Below are 23,045 nucleotides of genomic sequence, written 5' to 3' on the forward strand. Positions count from 1 at the left end.
TGATTTTTAGCAGATTTAGAGTATACCTTTTTTTCCTGGGAAAACTGAGCCAAAATACATTCAAGCGTATCCACATTTTTGTCCAATCAAATGCTTTCCAGAATTAAAACATCCCATTTCACTAAGACCACATCTGATTAAGTCGTAAATATTTGTTTTAGTATCATTGAGATACTTTTATAGTTTGTATTAATATTTTGAATTTGCTTTTATCTGTTTTTATTTTAATTTTTGTTAAACTTTTAGGTTTTTTTCATTCATGTTTAGTAAGTTATACATTTTATTTCAGTTTTAGTTTCAGTTATTTTAATAAGAAATGTTGTTCTAGCTAATCTAAAAGTTTTTATTTCAGTCAATGTTTATTCTATTTCAGGCAACAAGTTTTTCATGGTTTTAGTTTTAATTAACTATAATAACTCTGCTATATGATGTAAATTACAGGCACTCACTTCCTATTTCAATAGGAAATACATCAACACAGGAAAAAAAAACATGCTCATGAAGTGATTTCAGGGGGTCTTTAAACATAAAATGATTTTTTTTTTTCACATCTACGTTTCACAAGCTTTGCACTACAAACTGAAATCACAGAAAGATGTGTGGGTACATTTTCAGCTATTTTAGCATACAGTGATTTGGTTGTAAATTTGGGCTACGGAGAGTCTTCAAATGAAAGGGAAATTGCCTCCGTGCAAAGAGAAACAAATTACAACTGTGATTATGCAAATCAACTGTGGCTTTTTATGATTGTAGAAGAGACGCACTGTGAGGAACAAAATACTGTACCCTGGAAGAGCTATTACAAACGCAAATATACCTCTAAATGTGTCATATCAGCGAAAGAATTGTCTCCTTAATTAAATAAGAGCTCTTCAGTATGTTAGAATAAGACAAGACTCTGGAGTTAATCAATACGCATTAGAGAAGTAAGACACAAAGATAGACTCGTCGTACTCGACTTACATGCGTTTTCATAATGCACAGTAGATAACAAGCCACTTTCACTGCTAACGCCAGCTCCATATCTGATACTGACTGACAGTTGAGGTCTAATACATTCCCCATATTTATATGAAGTAAACTCAACCTGGCATGTAATTAAAAGGCATTATGTTGTTGTTGGATTGTGCCGCCTGTATGTTCTCTGATAAACGATATGATTTGAATGTCTAAACTGAACATTGGAGTGACAGCTCTCACCCGAAGGCATTGAGTGTGAATCTTCTATTTACAGCATGCACCGCTTCATTCAGCCAACAAATATCTGCAATTGAGCTCAAATGTTGCCCATTTGCTATTTCACTGGACTAATGTTCCCTACACACAAAGGCTGTTACAGAGCTATGAAATTACACCTCCAGACAAAATGTTTGTTATGCCTATTCTAATGTTCAAAAGTTTGAGGTCTATTTTTTACGTTTTTGAAAGAAGTCTCTTATGCACACTAACATTTATTGGTAACACTTTACAATAAGGTTCATTAGTTAAAGGTGCAGTGTATGATTTTTAGCGACATCTAGCGGTTCGGCTGCGAGTTGCACTGAGGGCTCAGCCCACCGCTAAACCCCTCCCTTTCGAAGAAGCTACGGTGGCTAACATGGGACAAACATATCGTCGTCTGAGACAGCAGAGAATTGACAGAGTAAGCCAACAGTGTGTAACATTGTCACTGTTTCTGTACCACAGTCCATTATAAACCACACCATGGATAAAGTTTACAAAGCCATAGTAAGGTGAGGATCAAGGGTCTTAATACGTAATATAATAGTAATCAGCTGATTGTCTCACAAACGTAACCATCACATTTCCCCCCACAAAGCAAACCCATAATACAGGTAGGGAGAAGAACCACATGAAACTATGCAAATATATATTTTTTCTACCAGGCTAGTAAAAGTTTAGCTGGCTAATATGAGCTGTTACTGTGGCTGAGCTGGTTAAAGCGTTAAGCCTTAAACTGGACGCGTCCGCATGAGCCAAAGGTGCGCGCGGCAAAAATAACGTGATTGTAACAGCGCGCGCGCCTCCGCATCCCCTAGACACCATTTACTACACACTATAGGCTTTTTTACTCTGATTTTGAAAACTCTTCGCGATCGACTTAAAATGCTTCCAAGATCGACGGGTTGGTGATTCCTGTAACTGTTTTTTCGGTCAATGACAAGAGTATTAATCAGCTGTCTCACGAACGTAACCAGCACATTTATCCCCACATAGCAAAGCCATAACACAGCGAGGGAGAAGAATTAAGTTACATGAAACAATCCAACTACATATTTTACACCACTGACAAGGGAAAAGTCACTACTCACGGTGTTTATGGCTAGCTTCTTCTAGCTTTCTGTGGCTTCTCTTTCAAGGAAGTGACGAAACGCGCTCTGTAACGCTGTGTGTTCGCTGTCGGCTACGGTAGAAACATGACGTCACAATATGTCGACCTTCACAGAAGGGGATTCCCGCGCCTATGTAGATATAAATGCCTCATTCTAAGGTAATAAAAACATTACGGTTTATTAAGTAAGTTCTTTATACACCACTTTGATGCTCAAGAAACATTTATGACTATTATCAATGTTGAAAACAGTTGTGCTGCATTTTTTAGGATTTTTTGATGAATAAAAAGTTCAAAAGAACAGAATTTATTTGAAAAAAAATTTGTAACAATGTAATTTTTGACCAATTAAGCGCATCCTTGCCGAATCAAAGTATTAATTTCTATTAGTCTTACTGACCCCAAACTTTTGAACAATGGTGTATATATAGAGAGAAAGCTTGAAATGTATTTTTATATTTATATTCTTATTCCTTTTCATTGAATGTTACCTTTTCTCTAGAAATAATACTGTTTTTAATAGCTGTAAATCATACAGTTAACATTTGCTTTAAAATGATGGCATACGATGCAAAGCATTTCAGATTGTTTTGTTTGTTTGTTTGTTTGTCTGTTTATTTCCACACATTCTTACTGATACCAAACATATCACACACACGTTTTCAAATGGATGTGCAATGTACATCTTTTTGGTTGAGCCCTTCCTTCAAGGATGCATATATGTATAGTATTTGAAATGACAGTGAATTAATCTTGCCTTTATTTCTGTGCATTGGCCTTTCGAATGTGGTGCTGGTTTTATCAAGGAGAAACCAAATCTGATTTGATGCATTTGAGTTGGCAACTTACCAAATAAATGATTAGATATTACTGAGGGAAATTGAACTAATTTCCCGCAGTGACCAATCAATATTAAGGGCACATCTATTTTCTGCCATACTTTAATCACGCTCTAAAACATTTCTGTTTTTTAATATGTACCTGTTGTGAGAAAACCACTTCCAGGAAGAAATCATCCCACATTGCTACACACAGATTGTATGCTTGCGCCATATTAAAAGTAGGGTGACCACCATCAAACAAACCAAATGTGGGACGATTATAAGTTTGTGTGGGACAATGTGGGACATGTTACCAACACTAAAACATAACCTGAAACTGTCATATAATGTTTATCTAACTTAATAAAAACATTTATATTCTGCCTTTCAGCTGATAAAAATGATTTGTCCTTTAGTCCCTTCCAGAAAACACCATTACATTACAATGTAACATGTCTTTATTTTACATGTCATTTAAATTCAACATCACTGAGCCCAAAGAAATCATGCAGATCACTATTTTTGGAACAAGTCCAACTAAAATCCAACTAAATAAATAATGAACAAATAAAATATAAAACAACATGGAATTAGATAATTAGCAGTCTTATATATTAAGAATATATTAAACCAAAAACTTTAATATTTTTAGAAAGGAAGTGAATTAAAACAATCACAGCAGGAAATGAGTTGATAAATTCAGTTAAATTTAAATTGACCGAATTATCCATTTGTTTTCTGACCGGGAACACAGGAATCACCGCTCCACATTTTGATTGACAGCCGTCACAACCCACTAGTGACGATAGGATTTAAAAAACAGCTGTTGTATTTGTACTAATTCTGACAAAGCGCTGTTAAATATAGGTTAAAAAAAACCGCTTCAAAACAATAAATAAAATACTTTCTTGATAAGGCAAAAGAACGTTGCATGCATGTTTTCTTAATATGATCATTAAAAACCAACAGACTGATGAAAACATTTTCTTAATATGCGATGTGCGGGATCATATTAAGAAAACGTGCATGCAAGGGGTGAAAATGCTGTGCGGTAACGCAAAGCGAGATGGGTGGTCACCCTAATTAAAACCTCTCTCTCTCTCTCTCTCTCTCTCTCTCTCTCTCTCTCTCTCTCTCTCTCTCTCTCTCTCTCTCTCTCTCTCTCTCTCTCTCTCTCTCTCTCTCTCTCTCTCGTGATCTGTAGCCATCAGCTGTGGGCACCCGGGAAGCCCCATCTATGGCCGGACCGTAGGCAATGGCTTCAACCTCAACGATGTGGTGAGCTTCTCCTGCAACATGGGCTACGTGATGGAGGGTCCGTCCCGAGCCCAGTGTCAGGCCAACCGGCAGTGGAGCCAGCCACCACCAACATGTAAAGGTGGGGAGAAAAGTTAAGTCTTTTATTCACACGGAGCTTTGCCTGATTCACCGGCTGACAGTATGAAAGCACCGCACTGCACCCCGGGGGTAAGAAAGGGTGAAGCGGATGTTGGATGTTGATAAGTGGCTGCCGATTGTGAGGTTTGGTGGCTGAAAGTTCACTAACAAAATTGTCATTAATGATGCCTGGTAAGGAAACACAATGTAGTACTGTTATTATACTAAAATGTTATGCCGATATATTTAGTTTGATATAGACTGCATGTTCTGTGATATGCCATTCTGCATTTGTGCACTGACTTATTTCTGCATGCAACTGTATGATACATGATACTGACACAGTTTGCGCTGAATTATATTGAGAAATACATTATATTATAAAAATAAATGTTTTAATTTCTTTATAATATTATTTTAATATTAAAATCATTATATATATATATATATATATATATATATATATATACTGTGGGTATGTATGTATTATATTATATTTTAGAAGGTATATAAAATATGTATACATTTAATATATATATTTATATATATACATATACATATATATATATATATATTAGTGCTGTCAAATCGATTAATCACGATTTCTGTTTATATAATATACATGGATATATATTATGCATACATACATGGGTGTGTGTACACAAACACATATATAATATACACACATGTATTATATAAGTAGAAATACCATATATATTTTATACCATATATATATATATATTCATATTACAGTCTCGATTAGTACTATGTCACTTTTTTAAGAAAATGCAGCATTTTTTTATCGTGTCCTATCAGTAATTTTCTTTGAGTTGGTGTCTGTGACAGAATGGCAAATTCTCATTCTACACGCGTTGCATGCCTGCATCTGACCTAGTTGTTTCCACTGAAGTCACTTGCTTAGTGCTTCTGCCAAATAACATGTCTCTGTTTCTGTCCTCTCCCTTTCTTCTCTTTATTCAGTTGTCAATTGCTCTGATCCTGGGATTCCAGCCAACTCTATCAGGCAGAGTAAGATCGAGCACGGAAACTTCACCTTTGGCACGGTGGTTTTCTACGACTGCAACCCCGGCTATTACCTGTTTGGCTCCCCCGTCCTCACATGCCAGCCCACGGGTCAGTGGGACAAACCGCTGCCCGAGTGTATCGGTATGTTTCTGGCATCATTCAATGAAAATTTGGCAGTGCATTGTTGTGTTAATCACCTGTTCCTTCCAGTAATTGCGGGGAATTAGTTGCACAACCCTGTTCCTGTGGTTTAAGATCAGTGGTTGTCATTGAGGGACAGTTGGAACACAGATTAGCAATTATCTGATCCCCGTGTTATTATGTGACAGTTAAAACACAGCACATCCTCGGCCCGTCTACAGCTCAGAGAGACACGATCAGCAGCAGCTGCGAAGTCCACGGGACTTAAGCTTACATTTTGCCCTGACAAGACTCCCTGCTGTCAGAAATGCCCTTTCTCCCAGTCGCCACTTTGCTTTGTGTTTCTATAACCTTTCCTGTTGTTTTACATGTGTGATCCTAACACCATTTGCAAGGCTCTTTGAATAACTAAGAGATCTGAGATGCGTTCTGCATAAAATGCTGACGCTTACTTGCAATCCTATATGAAAAGTGTTTGTTTCTCACCTGGTAATGAGATTTACTCAATGCTTTATATATATTTATGTGTTCACACCTTTTCTGCTGACATGCAAAAATATATACGCACATTTGAGACCCTTTGTTTAAGCTTTGAAGCGTGTTAAAAAAATATGTTAGCTTTATTACATTTCTGTGCACATTAAAGCCTCATTACTTTTAATACCATTTTAAAAAAATTAAGATAATTTTTTACATTTAATTAAATCATACTAATTCATTCATTGATATGCATTCATTTTGATTAAAATATTTACATTTCAGCAGTCTGTACAAGCAGTGAGGTCTAAAATACAGATTAGGAAGAAACTTTCAGAAAGTGCTGATCAAAACGTTCACACAGGAAGCTGAATTACCGCCGTATTCATTTAGACCAACTAGAGCGATTATACAATTAAAAGTTAAGAGCAGCTTTGTTTCAAGTCTTTTATGTTTTAATAAAACACCTACGAAGAGACGGCGCCCACTCCTCCCAAGCCTTCAGATGACGCAAACTCTGAATCAACATGCACCAAAGCTACATTTTTATAAATGTCATAATCATTTGTTAACAAACAAGTATTCATTACTTCAATGAGCTCATTGTTTCTGCAATCAATTATTACATTGTTTCTGCAATCAATTATTACATTGTTTAAATTAATAAATGTTTCGCTAACTGTGATTTTGTATATGTACATTTCTGAAATACATCACTTAGACAGTCACCTCTGATAACAGATCACTCTAAATTGTAATGTGGAAACGATGTGTATTGTGAAAAGCGCTATACAAATAAATGTAAATTGAATGTCATATAATCATATTCAACTTGTGAATGTGTACTGAAGGAGTGTTTGCTGATTTTGCATTTTTTCTGCATGTGTTGTGGATAGTGGTGGACTGTGGGCATCCTGGATCTCCTCCTAATGGAGTGCTGAGCGGGGACAAATTCAGCTTTGGTGCCACAGTGCGCTACATCTGTACGGGTGGTCGACAACTGAAGGGCGAATCCTCACGAACCTGCCAGCTCAACGGTCACTGGAGCGCACCCATGCCCTTTTGCTCAGGTAGGACGAACACACGCAACCTGCACCATTAAAGATGCTATTACACACCGTGTCCACACCGGACACGACACGACTACGAGATGCGATGAAATCAATCAAAAATCAAGAAGAGCGTGTGGGCGCAGTCTCTCCTCAAGGAGATGCTTCACAGTTTCAATGTTCATGTTTCCTTTGTAAGGGGTATACAGTCAAAGACCCAGAACCAGATATGAAGGATGAAGACCCGGAGTCAGAATTATAATAAATTAAAGAAAAGATAGTTTGCAGTTTCATCAGCAGAAGTCAGCTTCAAGACTCACACAGGAGTTCGTAGGCCGCCCCGCTTACAGTTACAAAGATCACAGCAGTTATACCATTTCCAAGGTCTAAGCTACGTCATTGCTTACAGGTTGAATGATTCTCATTGGCTACGAAATAGATAAACACTGACACTCGGACCCTGAAGTTAGGCACGTCATGACCTTCCAGGTCGCAGATTTGGGTTGCTGGGCGCCAGCATGTCAAGAACAACAACTCAGTCAGTATCCAATAATGCCAGTGGTTCCTTAACCTGTAACCAAAAAAACTAACACACACACCGACACACAGCTTTTCAAAGGATGGATTTGGCCAGGCTCTAACTAGAAACAGGAGAGTCCTCTCAAAACATCAAGATATGCGTTCTTTCTCTCAAAGAGAGCTACACTTTAGTCTAACTGGAAAGTAAGGCTTTAACAAAGAAATGGTCCCTTAAACTATTGGCTTCAATGACCCCTATATGTTTTAACACATTGAAGACCTTTCTCAAACACAAAACAAGTCCATATTTCATTTCTGGAAGCTGGGATAAATAAGCAAGAACTGTTATTGCATTCAGATATCAAATACAGACATTAAAGAATACATGAAAAGAACATTTCAGTAATCACACTGGTAAACTGGTAAACTCCAGAGAAGTCATTCAACTCATTTGATATTTTGAAGGAAACATATCGATTAATACCTTGATTATAATCACGCATTACATATACATTGAAGCAGCAGTGGATTCCAATCCACCCCCTTCACCTTCAAGTATTCAAACAAATAAATCTTATTTTTCCTTACATTTGTAGGTTGCGAAAGTTATTTGCAGTCCACTAGTTTGATTGGAAAGTCGATATTCCAAAAGTTCTGGTGTTTTGTAGAACAGTTCTGGTTCAGTCTGTTGTCTGTGTTTGCAACACTTCCTACTTTGGCTTCTTTTGAAACTCTTTTCTCTGGCAGAGCAAATGTTGTGGTTGGAATGTAATTTAGTTGATATTATACAATTTCTTTTCCAATTTGTGTTCTAATTTGTGTTCCAAGAGTCCTGATATACAGTCCAACACTGGGAGTTATCACTGTTGGTATCACTCTGCTTGTCTGTGTTCCAGATAGAGTCTCAGTGTTTTTATTAGTGGATTTTTTTAGCAATGTTTTCTGCACGTTGCATATTGGTACGCTCGTAAATGGCATTTTTTTTGTCAAGGTGATTCACTGTGTCATTCACTCAAAACACTTCAAAAACAGTCATTTAGACAAAGTCATTCAGTGTAAAAGATTACTACACATGATGGTTAATTGTTCTTTGACTTTGTTTGAAAAAAAATTCATAGTTGAAGTAAAAATAGATAACAAGTAACTCTACTGTGTCTAAAGTCCAGGACACACCAAGCCGAGAGTCGGGCAGTTTTTGAACGTTGGTCGGGTCAGTTTAGTTTTTCCGGTGTGTTCAGCAGCATTGGCTCTTGTCGGACACTGTCTGTGTTTTTTGGGCAGATTGAATCAACGTCTGGCCTTCGGTGAGAGAGAGAACTGTGATTGGCTGTTCGGCCAAGTGAACGAATCAGTGCACGAGAATAACAGCGAAAGTGATGAAAGCGAGCAAAGACGTCAAGACGGTACAGACAGACGGCTGTTATAATTTTATGTCATCTTACCTAAACATTCAAATGCAGGAATATTTTCATAATAACATGAGCCGACTGGAGAAACAATGAAGAAAGTGATCAGCGTGGATGATATTCAAAATCAAAGCAAACGCTGCTTTGTTTACGGTTTGCATATCTGCAGTCTTAGTTTCAGTTTCCCTTTTTGAATGACGAAAATATACTATTAATGCCTGATATAGACAGATATTTGCAGAACACACGAGAGGTGACAAAACGGCTTTTAGTTCTTTGACGTCGGCTTGGTGCGTCCCGGGCTTAAAATAACTACAAAGTTACGCTTAGCGATAACGGTAGCGCTTTATTTTACAGTCCTTTTCCCCATATGCATACTATGTACTTATTATTGTAATTGCAATAACTGGGTAATAACTAGGTACTAACCCTAAACCTAACCTTAACCCATGTAGTTACCGTATATTAACCAGTACTTTCTTAGGTAAGTACACGTAAGTGCACGTACTGTAAAATAAAGTGCAACCACGATAACTATATTAGTGTGCAAACAAACAAACGATAATTTTGTCCTCTGCCGCTTTAAATGCTCTGTAAAGTCGGGTGGATTCTTATTGGCTGTCAATGTTTTTTATCGTTCATACGTTGGAAAAAATTATTCCGAAAGTGATTCAAGTGATGTTGTTTATCCGTGTCATTATCGTTATAGTTGTAGTGTGGACTTATAGTTGTATAGTTTATAGTTGTAGTTATCGTCCTTGCTGTGAACGGACCTTTAGTCAGTTATAACTGTTGTGTAATCAAAACGACTACAGAGAAACTACAAACGATTATTTTTACACCTTCTGTCAAATCACTGCTTCATAATGGAAGAGGAGTCACAGAATAAAGCCCCTGATATTTCTTTTCAGTTCCCTAACATGTGAAGCTTGTGAAACAGGAATAACACACAAACAGACTCGCTAAAAATAGGATGCAATTTCTTTAGTACTTTTCCCCTTTGAATGCGTGTGAGTGTATTTATTCCTCTGGGGCTTGCCCTTGAGAGTATGTTTATGCACATTTACTTTCAGTAAACACAGTCTGTTCTGCCTCTGCTTTAATATGTAATTAGTCATTTTATTAGTCATTTAAGTGTAGAAGAACTTCAGAAAATAGCTCGGCTGCACAACCACCACGGTAAACAATTTGTGAGAAATAAGTTTGGATGACTTCCAAGCAGTAAAAATGCCTTCCAATAAAGCTTGTCAGTTCTTCGGTGTGAGAAGAAGCTCTCCAGCAAGGCCGCGAGAAAGCATTAACTCAGCAGAGACTCGAGTGCCGGGACTGTTAACACTAACACCCGCTGAGAGACTCGCTCTGACTGTCCCATGACTATGTAAATGAAGTTTACGGCTGAAACATCGGCTGGTGGGGTGTCCGACATCTGTGAGCAGTATTGTAAATCTGTGGGTTTGCTGTGCTGTTTTTTAAAACATTACATGCTGATGGCTTTCGGTGGAGATACAGTAGTGGCCAAAAGGAATATTTGTTTTTAATGACCCTAGAAGTTTGGTTAAACCATCAAAACATGAGGAAAATATGTGATATATTTTAAATATGAGGGGAGAGCAAAACACTAATCTTGGTTAAGGTATTTCTCTAACAGAATTATTTGGCAAAAAAGGCAAAGCTACAGCTGCAGGTTTCATAGAAAAACTAAATGCTCACAGGAAATAGCATATATTGACTACAACACAATAAGTTATTATTAAATTGGTTCTCTCTTGTTTTTGCATGTGTTCATAATTTCTTTATATGACAGCTTGTTTGTTGGCACATTTGTCATGTTTCATTGCGTTATAATCACAAATAAAACAATTGACGCCAAGTACAACTACACAGTATGCTTACAAAATCTTTAACACATTTTTAATAATATTTGAATAAAGGGTGAAGATGTCATTTTTCACTACTATGCGGAAACATACACACACACACACAACTGCAGGAGTCCGTGTCTGTTTATGTTGTTAGATTTTAAAACCGAAACAGAGACTGTGAGATTCAAGATGATCTGCGGAGACCTGACCGAACATGAACATTTCATAACCAGCACAAACACAACACAATACCCCACCATCTCACTGCTATTGTTCATTCTGTAGGTGGAAAGGAAAGGCATGTACTAACTTAGAAAAATCCAGAGGGGAACCTCAAAGGGCTCCACATGTGAGTTCCTACACCCACGCGAACAACACAAGATTGTCACCAAACATGGCTTAGAGGGATTTTACATAAGCCGTAAACCATCCGCACACAACGCCACTTCAAAAAAGCTCTGAACTTGGTGTGCTAGCGGCAGCTGAGCCTTTGTCACATCGAATTATTGCAAATCAAGGATCCTTGAGTCCAATGCCTTTCCTAACTCTTATTCTCCCACATTGTTGGATTGTCCTTGGGAACTTTAAAGGGAATTAAACATAAAAACGCAGGGAAAGGTGTGGAGTGAGCGAACGGCTCAGTCACTGGCATTTTGAATGGTGTTATATCCCATTCTGGTTCAGTGAGCTCAACAAGTCCCTCCTGTGACAGTCTATGTGCCCTTTAAGGAGAAAGAGTTTGTGCACCGAACCACTGACTTGGTATTGATAGTGAAGGGCACAATTCCCCCTTTTAAACAAACTTTTGTGTCGTTAGTATGTTCTTGGGATTGAGAAGGAGCTCTTGAATTAATAGAAATCAGGACAAGAGGTTGTGCTGTTTTTTTTATAACCCTGTAGACTAAACTGTGATTGGTTTGGTTGATTGTAGTGTCCTTGTGTTTTAAATCCATCCATTCGAATCATTGTTCATGATAAACACTTGGTGTGCTTTCTTTTAAGCCCATAAATTGAACAAATTGCATGGATTTTGAGAGGAGGTTAGAATGACCACAGATGTCATTTGGTAATGTGTGTTGGTAAAATGACTTAAAATAAAATACCGTAAATACCGTAACCCTTCAAACTGAGCATGTATTAGACGGAGCAGCTCTACTTTAGTAATCAGCAATACCACACCTCATTCTTATGATGCTGATATGTGCCAACTGCATTTTGCTAGTTATTACGTGTTTTTGGTATGTTGGCCATTTTTTCCCCCCACGAATAACAGAGCATTTTTGTTTTAAAAGAGGACAGAAGGTACATTCGAGTCACTGTGCTATTAGTTGCAAGTATCTCAACACTTATGGGGTCACTGTTCATTGCATAAGTCATATTTTTATATAAATGTTTAATTATAAATATAAAAAAATTACTATAATATGTTCCTACTTTACATGTTCAATTTGACTTTTTTAATATTTTACTAAACATTGCCCATTGATGTTTTTTCAGCATACAAGAAGAAATGAAATGACCATGTTGTAATTGAGTTGAGGACTAAGTGAATTAAACAGATTTAAGAAATTATAATAATGTATTGTCCAGCACCCTAAACTAATGGATTAAGTAAATTTCCATTTGACAAATTTAAATTGATTGCATGCAATGAAATTAAGCAGTGTCAAAATGTTCAAGAATTGTGTTGCATTAGCTCATTTTAATTAACCAAATTGCACAAGCAGCAAAAATCCATTTTTTGAGTGCATGTTGCCTCTGATCACCAACTCGCATTGAAAACAAATCACTTCTGCTTGTTTGTCATTACAAATCGCCGTCAGTGTGACTATACCTTGCTGGAAACCTTCACACAGTCTTTGCATGAATGTGACCATGCACTCAGATGCACTTTGCATGTTTTTAAACACCCACGGTTTATCCATTAGACCTGCATTAAGTGTCTGTGACCCATAAAGCGTAAATACACACATTGTCTCAATCCAATCCTGCTGTATACGCCGGATCCATGACCCAGAAAGGAGAAGGCAGAGAGAGAACAACAGCTAGACAGAAAGAGAAATCTCTCTTCCTCTTCCTGGTACTGTTCATCTGCCTCCAGGGTTTTCTAGGTTTCATGGCACAAAATCATAGCAGCGCAACTTCATCCTTTTTCCTGTGTGCTGTGCTGAAGGCATTCGTACACACAAACATGTGCTCACGCAGGGGACTGCAGACTGTTAGAAAGCCCTGAGTTGATGTTTTTGTGTGCATCTGTTGCGTGAGCAGCTCTTCAGATCGGGCAAGTGCTGTTTTACTACCTTTTCTTTTAATAACAGTCCAAACCGAAGCTATTACAAGCCTTTGACCTTGTTGCCGGCCTCTTCTAATTGCCTACATCCAGTGAGAGGTCTCCGAGGTAAAGCCTCCTGAAGTTATGACATGATCCAACCCTCTTAAAATCAACAAACAACCATTTACTCTTTGCCCCTGAAACAGCCTGATACCCAATTAGCACATATACTGGGCTGCTTCAGTGAGGGCTTTAGTGTCCTCCTGATGGGAAGATCTTCTGTTCTCTCTCTGCTCACACCTGAACTTCCAGTGGCCCAATTAAAGCGCCTGTGCGTATGTGAGGACTGAAGCCTCGAGCAGCGAGCCTCTCAAGACTTAACTTCCCAGCTCTGCTTGAGCTTTCTGGCGCTGCTTGACTGCAGATAAAGCGAGGCGACTGCACTCAGCAGACCTCAGGGATCCTGCTTTTCTTAAAGGTGAAGTGTGTCATTTCTCGGTCCCTAAAAGAACCTAAACAGAATTGCAAAAAAATTGAATTGCTTCCAATCAGGTCCCCCACAGTCTCCGAGTTCACCTATTGCTCGTGGTTTGGACAAACAGGTTGTCCCGACCTATGAGGCTAGAAAAAATTTAATGCGAATTTTAGCTATGATGTTTAACAATTGATTGTATGCGTGTGACGTCACGGTCGGCTAGAGTGACTGCGGTTACACACACTAAATGCACTGTAAAATCCAACAGTGATTCTAACTAACACTTTTTAGTTAACTTTACCTAATGTCTTGACTTAATTGTAAAAATCTAGTCATCTGTACTATTCACATACTATGCTTTGTTTACTCAGAAAACCCAAGTTAAGATTAATTGATTGGTTTGAGTGCGGTTTTTGAGGCGGGGAAATTCTTAATTGACTTTTCGCTCATTTCCTCCACATCTGCAGTTATTTTTCTCTGTTTGCATTCACACATTACCCAAAGTCATCTTGAATGTTGAATTGTCAATACAACTGAAAAATTTGAGAGAACATCACATAAGCTGACTTCATAAATTGATGTTGATTTTCCTAAAATGTTTTAGTCACCATTGTGGCGATTATTGTTCCCTTTGGTTGGACACTTGGAACTTCATTTATACTACTGTAATTCTCTTCCCATGATGCAGTGATCCTACAAGAAATCAGTTATTCGGTTTCAAGATTATAAAATATCATTAATTGACATGAAATATAGTTATGTTATACATCATTCATTTCATACATACATAAAAATAGACATATATACAGTTTATATATATATATATATATATAAACACTATCATACATATATATATATATATATATATATATATATATATATGATAGTGTGTATATATATATATATATACTGTATATATATATATATATATATATAAACTGTATATATGTGTATTTTTATGTATGTATGAAATGAATGATGTATAACATAACTATATTTCATGTCAATATATATATATATATATATATATATATATATATATATATATATGATAGTGTGTATATATATTAGTGGTGGGCCGTTATCGGCGTTAACGTGCTGCGTTAACGTGAGACTCTTATCGGGCGATAAAAAAAATATCGCCGTTAATCTATTCTCAAAGTTGGGTTGGGATCATAAAATAGCTTTTTCGAATATCGTTATATTTTCGCGCAAATCGCGCAGCAGGGTATTTTCCTGTCAGGGACACAAGGTGTATACTTTTACATGTTACGTTGTGCGATCGTTCCTCTCCTTACTTTACATGTTGTTAAATGAGTTTATTCCAAGCGCGCTGTATCTTTTTTTATGGGCATGAGTGATGCTCAATTTACAAATGAATCACTCTTTTGGGTCGATTCTGTTCAAAGACTTCATCAAACAAGTTGGCAGACCTGTCTAAATCGGTTCGCGAATCAGTTCTGTTCAGTTCCTCGCGCACTGAATCACTGAAGCACGTTCAATCACACTCGACACGGAGTCGTAACAGGAAGATTTAAGAACATCAAGAACTACAGTTTAGTCTAGTGAAAGCAAATCTGCAAATGCATCATATTTTTGCCAGCGATGAAGATCTTTAGTTGAACATCTTCGTATGATGTCTGTGAATTAATGATTCCACAGGACGATACATTCGATTTCATTTCATTCAGGAAATACATTTTACAACCAATCAGATTATTACGCCACGATAGCACTACTAAAAAGTATGACATTATCCGTTGGACATATACATTAATTTATAGGCTACAAAATAAATAAGCTACCATTGTGTACAGTTTATGAAATGAACACCCGCAATCCCGCGGTAATGTGTGTGTATTGCGAATAATTTACATTGATTGAAACTAATTTGTTTAAAAAGGAGGAGGCTATTGCCGGTAAAGGCAGGTTCACATAAAATCATTATAACATATGACATTATTTTTTGATCTAACGAGCATCTGGTTTGGCGATGCAAAAACGGACTGTAGCTACATCGTGCTTATTGTTTTTTTCTTCTTCCAATTAGCCTAAGTTACTATGTTTAAAAAAAAACGACGAAAACATGTTACTTTTTCAATTAATAAACAGTTTGTTTGATGACAAATCGCTAAAGATGAAACTGGCCTCCCTTTCTGTCATTGTAATTGTGCAATTGTTTTATAAATTTTTTTTGAACGATATCCGACTGCTCCTCTATTGTCAAATGGCATTTTTGGCAGAAATTCACATCCCTACGCGAGGCGAACTATTCTCAAAGACTTACTTTTAGTCATTATTTGGGTAGCACACATATTCTGAATGCCTTCGGCAGAATTCAAATGAGCCATTTTAATCTAGATTAATTCCAAGATTCCAGTGAGATTAATCTAGATTAAAAAAATAATCTATGCCCACCTCTAATATATATATATAAACTGTATATATGTGTATTTTTATGTATGTATGAAATGAATGATGTATAACATAACTATATTTCATGTCAATTAATGATATTTTATAATCTTGTTGCTAACACTTATGTCCTAAACACCTTGTGAAACTTTTAATTGGGTTTATCTAATCCCTCTATATTTGTGACAATCTTGCAATTGATCATGCTTGAGTCACACAGACTTCAACATTCAGCATGCAAAACACAACAATGGTAACAATTATATTTTATTTAAAGTAAATTATCAAGTACTCTCTCCCGTTATTTTTTATTTACTAGAACTCTTGTGTAAGTGAACTATACTAACTAAGCATTTGTCAGTACCGCATACTATTCCTATGTCACTGTACTTGGTTTTTAAGGCAATCAGTTTGCATGCTTTTTTTAAGTCCAACTAATTAGATTTTACATTGTGGCAGCATTGGTTTTCAGCATCAATTCCAAAAAACACACAAAACACATCTAAAACGGGAAAGATCTTTGAGATTTACTCTACAAATAGATTTGACAAGAGATCTGAGAAAAGACTGCCGAAAGCTACAGAAAAGAGAAGCTATAGTTCACAGAAACAACTGGATCCAGTCAACAAAAGGTGGATTTGCAGTTATCATTTTGTGTAAATATGCTGAATTTTTTTGGTAAAATCATACCCTATATATTGTATTGTTATATATTGTATTGACAACTCATCAATTAAAATGTTATCATCGTATAATACCGTAACAAATGTAATGCCGTAACAAATGCAATGCTCATAGTTAGTTATTGTTAGTTAATCCATTAACTAATGGGATCTTATTGAAAAGTGTTACCAGTGCACCTATTATTGTGGTAGAAGGGAAGTGACTTAAGTGGACTTTTTGCCATTTCTTTGACCAAAATTGTAGAGACAGGACAGGGAATTATTGGAAGAATGAGATGTTGGATATGTGTGTCTTGTTTGAGTGTGGAGTATGTGTGCTTGAAAGGTAATGTTCACCCAAAAATGAAGATTTTGTCATCATTTACTCTCTCTCACTGAATGGCTTGCTTTCTTTTGCATAACACAAAAGAAGATATTTTGAAGGCTGCTTCAGCTGTTTTTGTCCATACAACGCTAACATTGGACACCATGGACTTTCATTATATGGACAAAAGGGCCAAAATATCTTCTTTTGTGTTCAACAGAAGAAGGAAAGTCATCCAGGTTTGGAGTGACATGGGTGAGTAAATTTCATTTTTGGGTGAACTATAGGCTGTGGCTCAGTCAATTATTCTGTTTCATATCTGACCCATATCTGTTGTCCAAAAGCATGTTTGACTGGAAGTGAAAAATCAAACCTGACTGCTAAAAGCCACCAAAGATGCAACTGATCAATAATCCATGTTTAATTCCCCACTCGAGGTTTGTGTATGCAGAAAGATGACATTTACTATAGTGTCAGTCATCTGTCAGCAGTGTTGCATTGAAGTGTGAACTGCATGTTTTCAGTGACTTCCTTTGATCCGAAGTGGCTGTACATCAACTTGTGACATGCAAATGGACATATACGCTCTCCTGGCGTCTCTACGGTGGTCTCAGAGCTGCTGTGGGATAAGTGGAAGAGTTCCAGCGGGACGGCTAATAAAGCAGTCCCCTCCGTCTGCCCTTGAAGTGTGATGCTTGGTCAGCACTCTCTCGCTGACAGAGAGTCCAAACCCACAAACACACACACCTCCCGGCTCTCGCTCCTCTCGTCCTCTGCACACCAGCAAGAAAGACAAAGACTGAACATGACTAAAGCACGCAGCGACATACAAGCACACGTAGACCTCCCAGGAAATTTACCAACATGAGCCCCAAGAAAAGTACATGTCACTGTCACAACACATTGAAGTAGTTGACTAGTCTATGCGTGACCGAAGGGGTTCCCGTTCCTTTATCACACCGAACCCTGAGAAACAGATCCCTCTGGGTGCTTGTTCTCCGTGAGGGAATCCCTCTCCTCACTTAACTTCATGTCAACATGCATCACGTCGCTGTGGCCGCGGGTCCCACTGTGTGATGCATGGCACATGTGTGCGATTTACAAGTCTGCGGGATAAAAACCTGCCAGTCATGCAAGGGTCAATTCAGCAGAAGAGCCTGTTCAAGCAGCTCACTGACGTATTAATAAGTAAGAGGAACATCCTGCAGTCCTTTAATAACAGTCATTTTAATCTGTCCCGTGGGCGCCACTAGCCCTGTCTACTAACTCCCCAGCCACACTGATGAATTTCATCTGGACTTCTTTTTTTGTATACAGCTGCCTGTTCTTAAATAAATCATTACTTGTTTATGGAGCCGGACGATTCCTTTGACATGGGTTGTTTTAGATGTTGGCTGACCTGATATGAGAGGGGAGTTTTATATTAAGTATTTTATGTTTGCCTTTAGGGTGTTGGAAGGGTTGCACCAACTGAAGGTCTTCGGGACATTAAGTTCATACTAGTGCTCCCTGAATATATATATATATATATATATATATATATATATATATATATATATAGCACCAGGACTATCCTAACTTGCATTAATGAACTATAGTGTCCTGCACCCACTATAAAAAAAAACGCAGGATCTGATCTTTGACTGTATATTCCATGAATATATGTGTCTTGTCAAGTAAAACTATTAGCCTAATCTTAAATATAGTTGTTCAATTGGTCAAATATAATTGAATCAGTCTGCCATCATGTTCAGAGGCTTTCGGTAAGTATTTATTTTATGCATGATCTAATTGTGCAATGCTCTAATACTGACTGTTGTAGTGTGTAAATTGTAACTTAGCGCCAGAACTAAGCTTAGTAGCACACAGCTGGTACAACCTTCCTCTGATCTATTTTAGCTCTTGTAGTTTCAGCAATAAGTCATGGTTTCTAACACTGTGTCCTAATCAGCTTTCCAGCGCAAGATATTTGTCTGTGCACGCAGAATGTGAAACTGCTGTGCGATGTGACACAATCACAACCGATCACTTTCTATATTTGGTGTGGCTATATTATTCATAAGCCCTACCGTATGTGCGTGTGCAGGTGTGTGTGTGTGTGTGTGTGTGCTGATGATGAATGGAGCGCAGGTTCAGGTGAGGTGCAAGGCTGCAGGGCCCTGAGCTCAGATATATGGATGCTGCAGGAATCAATCAGGAATATCAATTTCCAGAGAGCTGTAGCAAAGCCTTGAGTGCATGGGGAAAAAAGCTGTCCTCCTCCAAGATTACATCCTGAGAGAGGACGCGAAACAGGCGAAGGACTAGTCATCCTTTTTTATTCATTTGACTGTAGAATAGGTTAAATTGGTACGTTTCTTTACACTTGACGCAAATTCTTGATTTATTTCTTTTTTCTGCCTCATATTTTCCTATTTCACTCCTGTTATGCGGTATCTTTTGTTCCTTAAAATAACTTTGTTCTGTCGTTCTATCTATCTATCAATCATCTTTCTATTTATCCATCCATCCATCTTCTTCTATCTATCTATCTATCTTTTTATTTTACAACCATCAAATTACCCTTTACATCAACCATTAAATCAGTATTTACAGTACATACACTACAGTTTAAACATTTGGGGTCATTATGTTTTTTTTAAGAAATAAATACTTTTATTCAGGGTGTATGCAATTGATCAAAAGTGACAGTAAAGACATTTTAATATTGTTACAAACAAAATTCGACTACGAAAGAATGCTGTTCTTTTGAACTTTTATTTATCAGAATCCTGAAAAAAAGTATGTCTTCAACAAAGCAGCACAACATACAACATTTATATTATTTCAAGTAACAAACTTAAAAATACAATCATATTGATTTTTTTAGTTTCGGTAACACTTTACTTAAATCCTTTATTTATAATGCATTAAAAAGTATTTTTAATGCATTAATTATGCCTTGTAATGCACCTTATAATGTACTGTATGGTCTTGTTATAATACACTATAATACATATCTATTAATTGAACACGCCTTTAGAAATTATAATGAATTAAATCACATGATAAAAATATCAAATTTCAGTTCTAACAAGGAATCCGCAGTATATTTAAAATCCACCGCTATATGTTCACTTAAAGGGAATACTAACTAATGCAGCTTCTGTCTATAAAATTATGAGTTTAATATTTTATCCAATATATCATGCCATATAGGGATATGAACATTTACGACATAGTTGTAATGACTTTCACCTCTTCTCTTTGTCTCTCAAGGTGATTCATCGGGGACATGCGGTGACCCAGGCACACCATCCCACGGCAGCAGAGATGAGAGTGACTTTCGGATTCGCAGTAAAGTGCACTTCAGCTGCTCGCTGGGATACGAGCTTTTTGGCTCTGTAGAAAGGATGTGTTTCCCCAACGGCACGTGGTCCGGTTCTCAACCGTCCTGCAAACGTAAGCGCCTGCAGCATATGACATGATACAGCATCTCTGAAACTACCCAACTCCCACACACACTTCACACACTCTCTTCTGACTTCACTGGGTGAACAGGACATCTCAGCCCAAAGCTAGTCAGCAGTTTTAACAAGTCATCGGTTCATCTTGTACAAACTCCACACAAATATGGTTTGGTTGTCAAAGCCGATATTTAGAGCTGACTGACATTTTGCATGTGATGAAATCCATTGGTTCAGATTTGGTACGTTAGATGCCGTAACTACACCATCTGGTTCAAACATTATTTTTTGATCATACTTTCATTTGATCTTTTTGCATTTTCTGGCCATTCAAACGTAGCCATTGTATTTCGGTGAAATCATTTTTCAATCAAATTATTTATACTCTACCGTTCTGAAGTTTCAGGTCAGACTAAATATCGGCTTTGTTTACAATGTTGCAAAAGATTTCTGTTTCAAATAAATGCTGTTCTTTTGAACTTTCTATTCATCAAAGAATTCTGACAAATGTATCAGTTTCCACAAAAATATGAAACAGCACAACTGTTTTCAACATCAATAATAATCTGAAATGTTTCTTGAGCAGCAAATCAGCATGATAGATAGATAGATAGATAGATAGATAGATAGATAGATAGATAGATAGATAGATAGATAGATAGATGGATAGATGGATAGATAGATCACATCTTTCATAAATTTTCAATTTCACATATTGTTGACTTATATAACATTTTATGTAATTCCTACTTTATAAAAAGATCTTAATGACTGGTGGGCTCCGGTTGCTATAGTAAAGATCAATGCATAACCACTATATGAAAATACTTTCTCATCAGCAACTGAGAGTTGTTTTGGAAGTAAAAGATGGAAATCGTGACCTTCTCATTATTGTTGCTGATCTAATAGTGGAACTTATTAAACCCTTTAAATAGGATTGCCTTTTTAATTCTTTAGCACTACTTCTAAGTGCTGAACAGAGGACCTTCCTGTTCATTAATGATATTGCCTCCATCCAACCCCCTGGAAGCAAGACTTGTCTTTGTTATACCATAAAATAGTCCCAAAAGTCATTTATCAGTGACAAACAATAAAATCAACTACCCGCTAAATAATATATCACCGTCCATATTGTTACCTGATGTTTTATTTGGGCCGGTCGCAGTTGTACAGTTGTCTGAGTCCCACACCACGTAATAAAGCCACATTTTCCCCGAGGCTGTAAAGTGTACAACACAAATGAAAGATGACCAGGCACTTTCAAGGGCAAGCAGCCAGTGTTTTCTTTAGGAAACATGATGCACCATCTTGTTTTCTTGCTTCGAGACCTGACTAATGGTGTTTCTCCCAGGGCTCCCACTGAACATATAGTTGACATGACCCAAGTCATTGTCCGGGAATCATTTTTGAGAGACGCCAATTGGCACCGGGACACAGGAACACCGACTAATTGAGGGGGAAGGTGTTGCGCTGTTATCCGTCCCTCATGCCGTGAAGTCACAAGCCCTGTGGGAATCACAATGGTCAGCGTGTCATCGCAAGACAAAGCGAGTGCTGAAGTTCCCCGGCATGGAGGTGTACCGCAAGCGCTGTCATTTTAACAACTGCACAGAGAGATGATTCAATCCTGAAAGGAAGCCTGAGTTCCTCCATTGCAGGAGAAGCACTTCGGCTTGGCGGTTTAATAGGTTTTCCACCGGTTAATTCACTCAACCAGCGTCTCGGCTGCTCTCTTTTGTTCATTTCATTGTCTCGGTGCCATGCTCCGGGTATGATCTACAGGCCTGTCACACCATATCTTCAAACTTCATCCCGTCTCATTTAAGCCTTGCAGACGCTAATACCTCATTCTGTTACAGCCACTGTCCCTTATCATAGTCATTACATGGTCAAAGACGTCTCTGTAATGATCTCTGTTCCTTTAGACCATCACTTTCTTCTGTCCTTAAAAGATATATCAAATGCAGTGTGGGGAAAGCAAGCTACTCAAAAAGTATATGCATATACAGTATTACACATAACGGACTACTTCTCAATAAATTGTAATTAGATTCAGTTGCTGCTGATAACTTCATGCCATTACTTATTAGAAAGCACATAGACTTGTGTAGCCAGACCTTTGACTGAACAGCATATGGTGGTCTGGTGCACATTGCCATTTATTCTTGCCAAGAACCTCCTACTTAGTTTATGTGAGCAATATGTATCGAACAGACTGTGTGTGCCATCTGAGATACAAAGATACAAGGCTGAGCAAGACACTAGGGGTTTGTACTGTATGTGAGGTTTTTAAGTCGCTTTTTAAAAGCTGTTTATAGAAGCACAATTTATGAAAGTGAAAATGCATATGCATTATAGATTAATGTCTTCATTTTTTCATGTACACTATTGTTCAAAGTTTGGGCTCATTAAGATTTTAGGTTTTAAGAAGTTTTTGAAA

At 37.4% G+C, this 23,045-nt stretch overlaps 1 protein-coding gene across 1 annotated transcript in view; it reads left to right on the forward strand.

Annotated features, from left to right (window-relative positions):
- Positions 1–23,045, forward strand: part of csmd3b (CUB and Sushi multiple domains 3b) — a 487,110-nt gene that overhangs the window by 433,050 nt on the left and 31,015 nt on the right. Inside the window, exons 54-57 of the mRNA XM_077195799.1 lie at positions 4,358–4,531; positions 5,512–5,697; positions 7,071–7,244; positions 20,418–20,600. Of these exons, the coding sequence (XP_077051914.1) occupies positions 4,358–4,531; positions 5,512–5,697; positions 7,071–7,244; positions 20,418–20,600 (717 nt within the window). The remainder of the gene's footprint in view (positions 1–4,357; positions 4,532–5,511; positions 5,698–7,070; positions 7,245–20,417; positions 20,601–23,045) is intronic.

The sequence above is a fragment of the Siphateles boraxobius genome, unplaced genomic scaffold, assembly GCF_051911475.1.
Source record: "Siphateles boraxobius isolate OS27281-9 unplaced genomic scaffold, OSU_SipBor_1 35, whole genome shotgun sequence".
Lineage (NCBI taxonomy): Eukaryota > Metazoa > Chordata > Actinopteri > Cypriniformes > Leuciscidae > Siphateles > Siphateles boraxobius.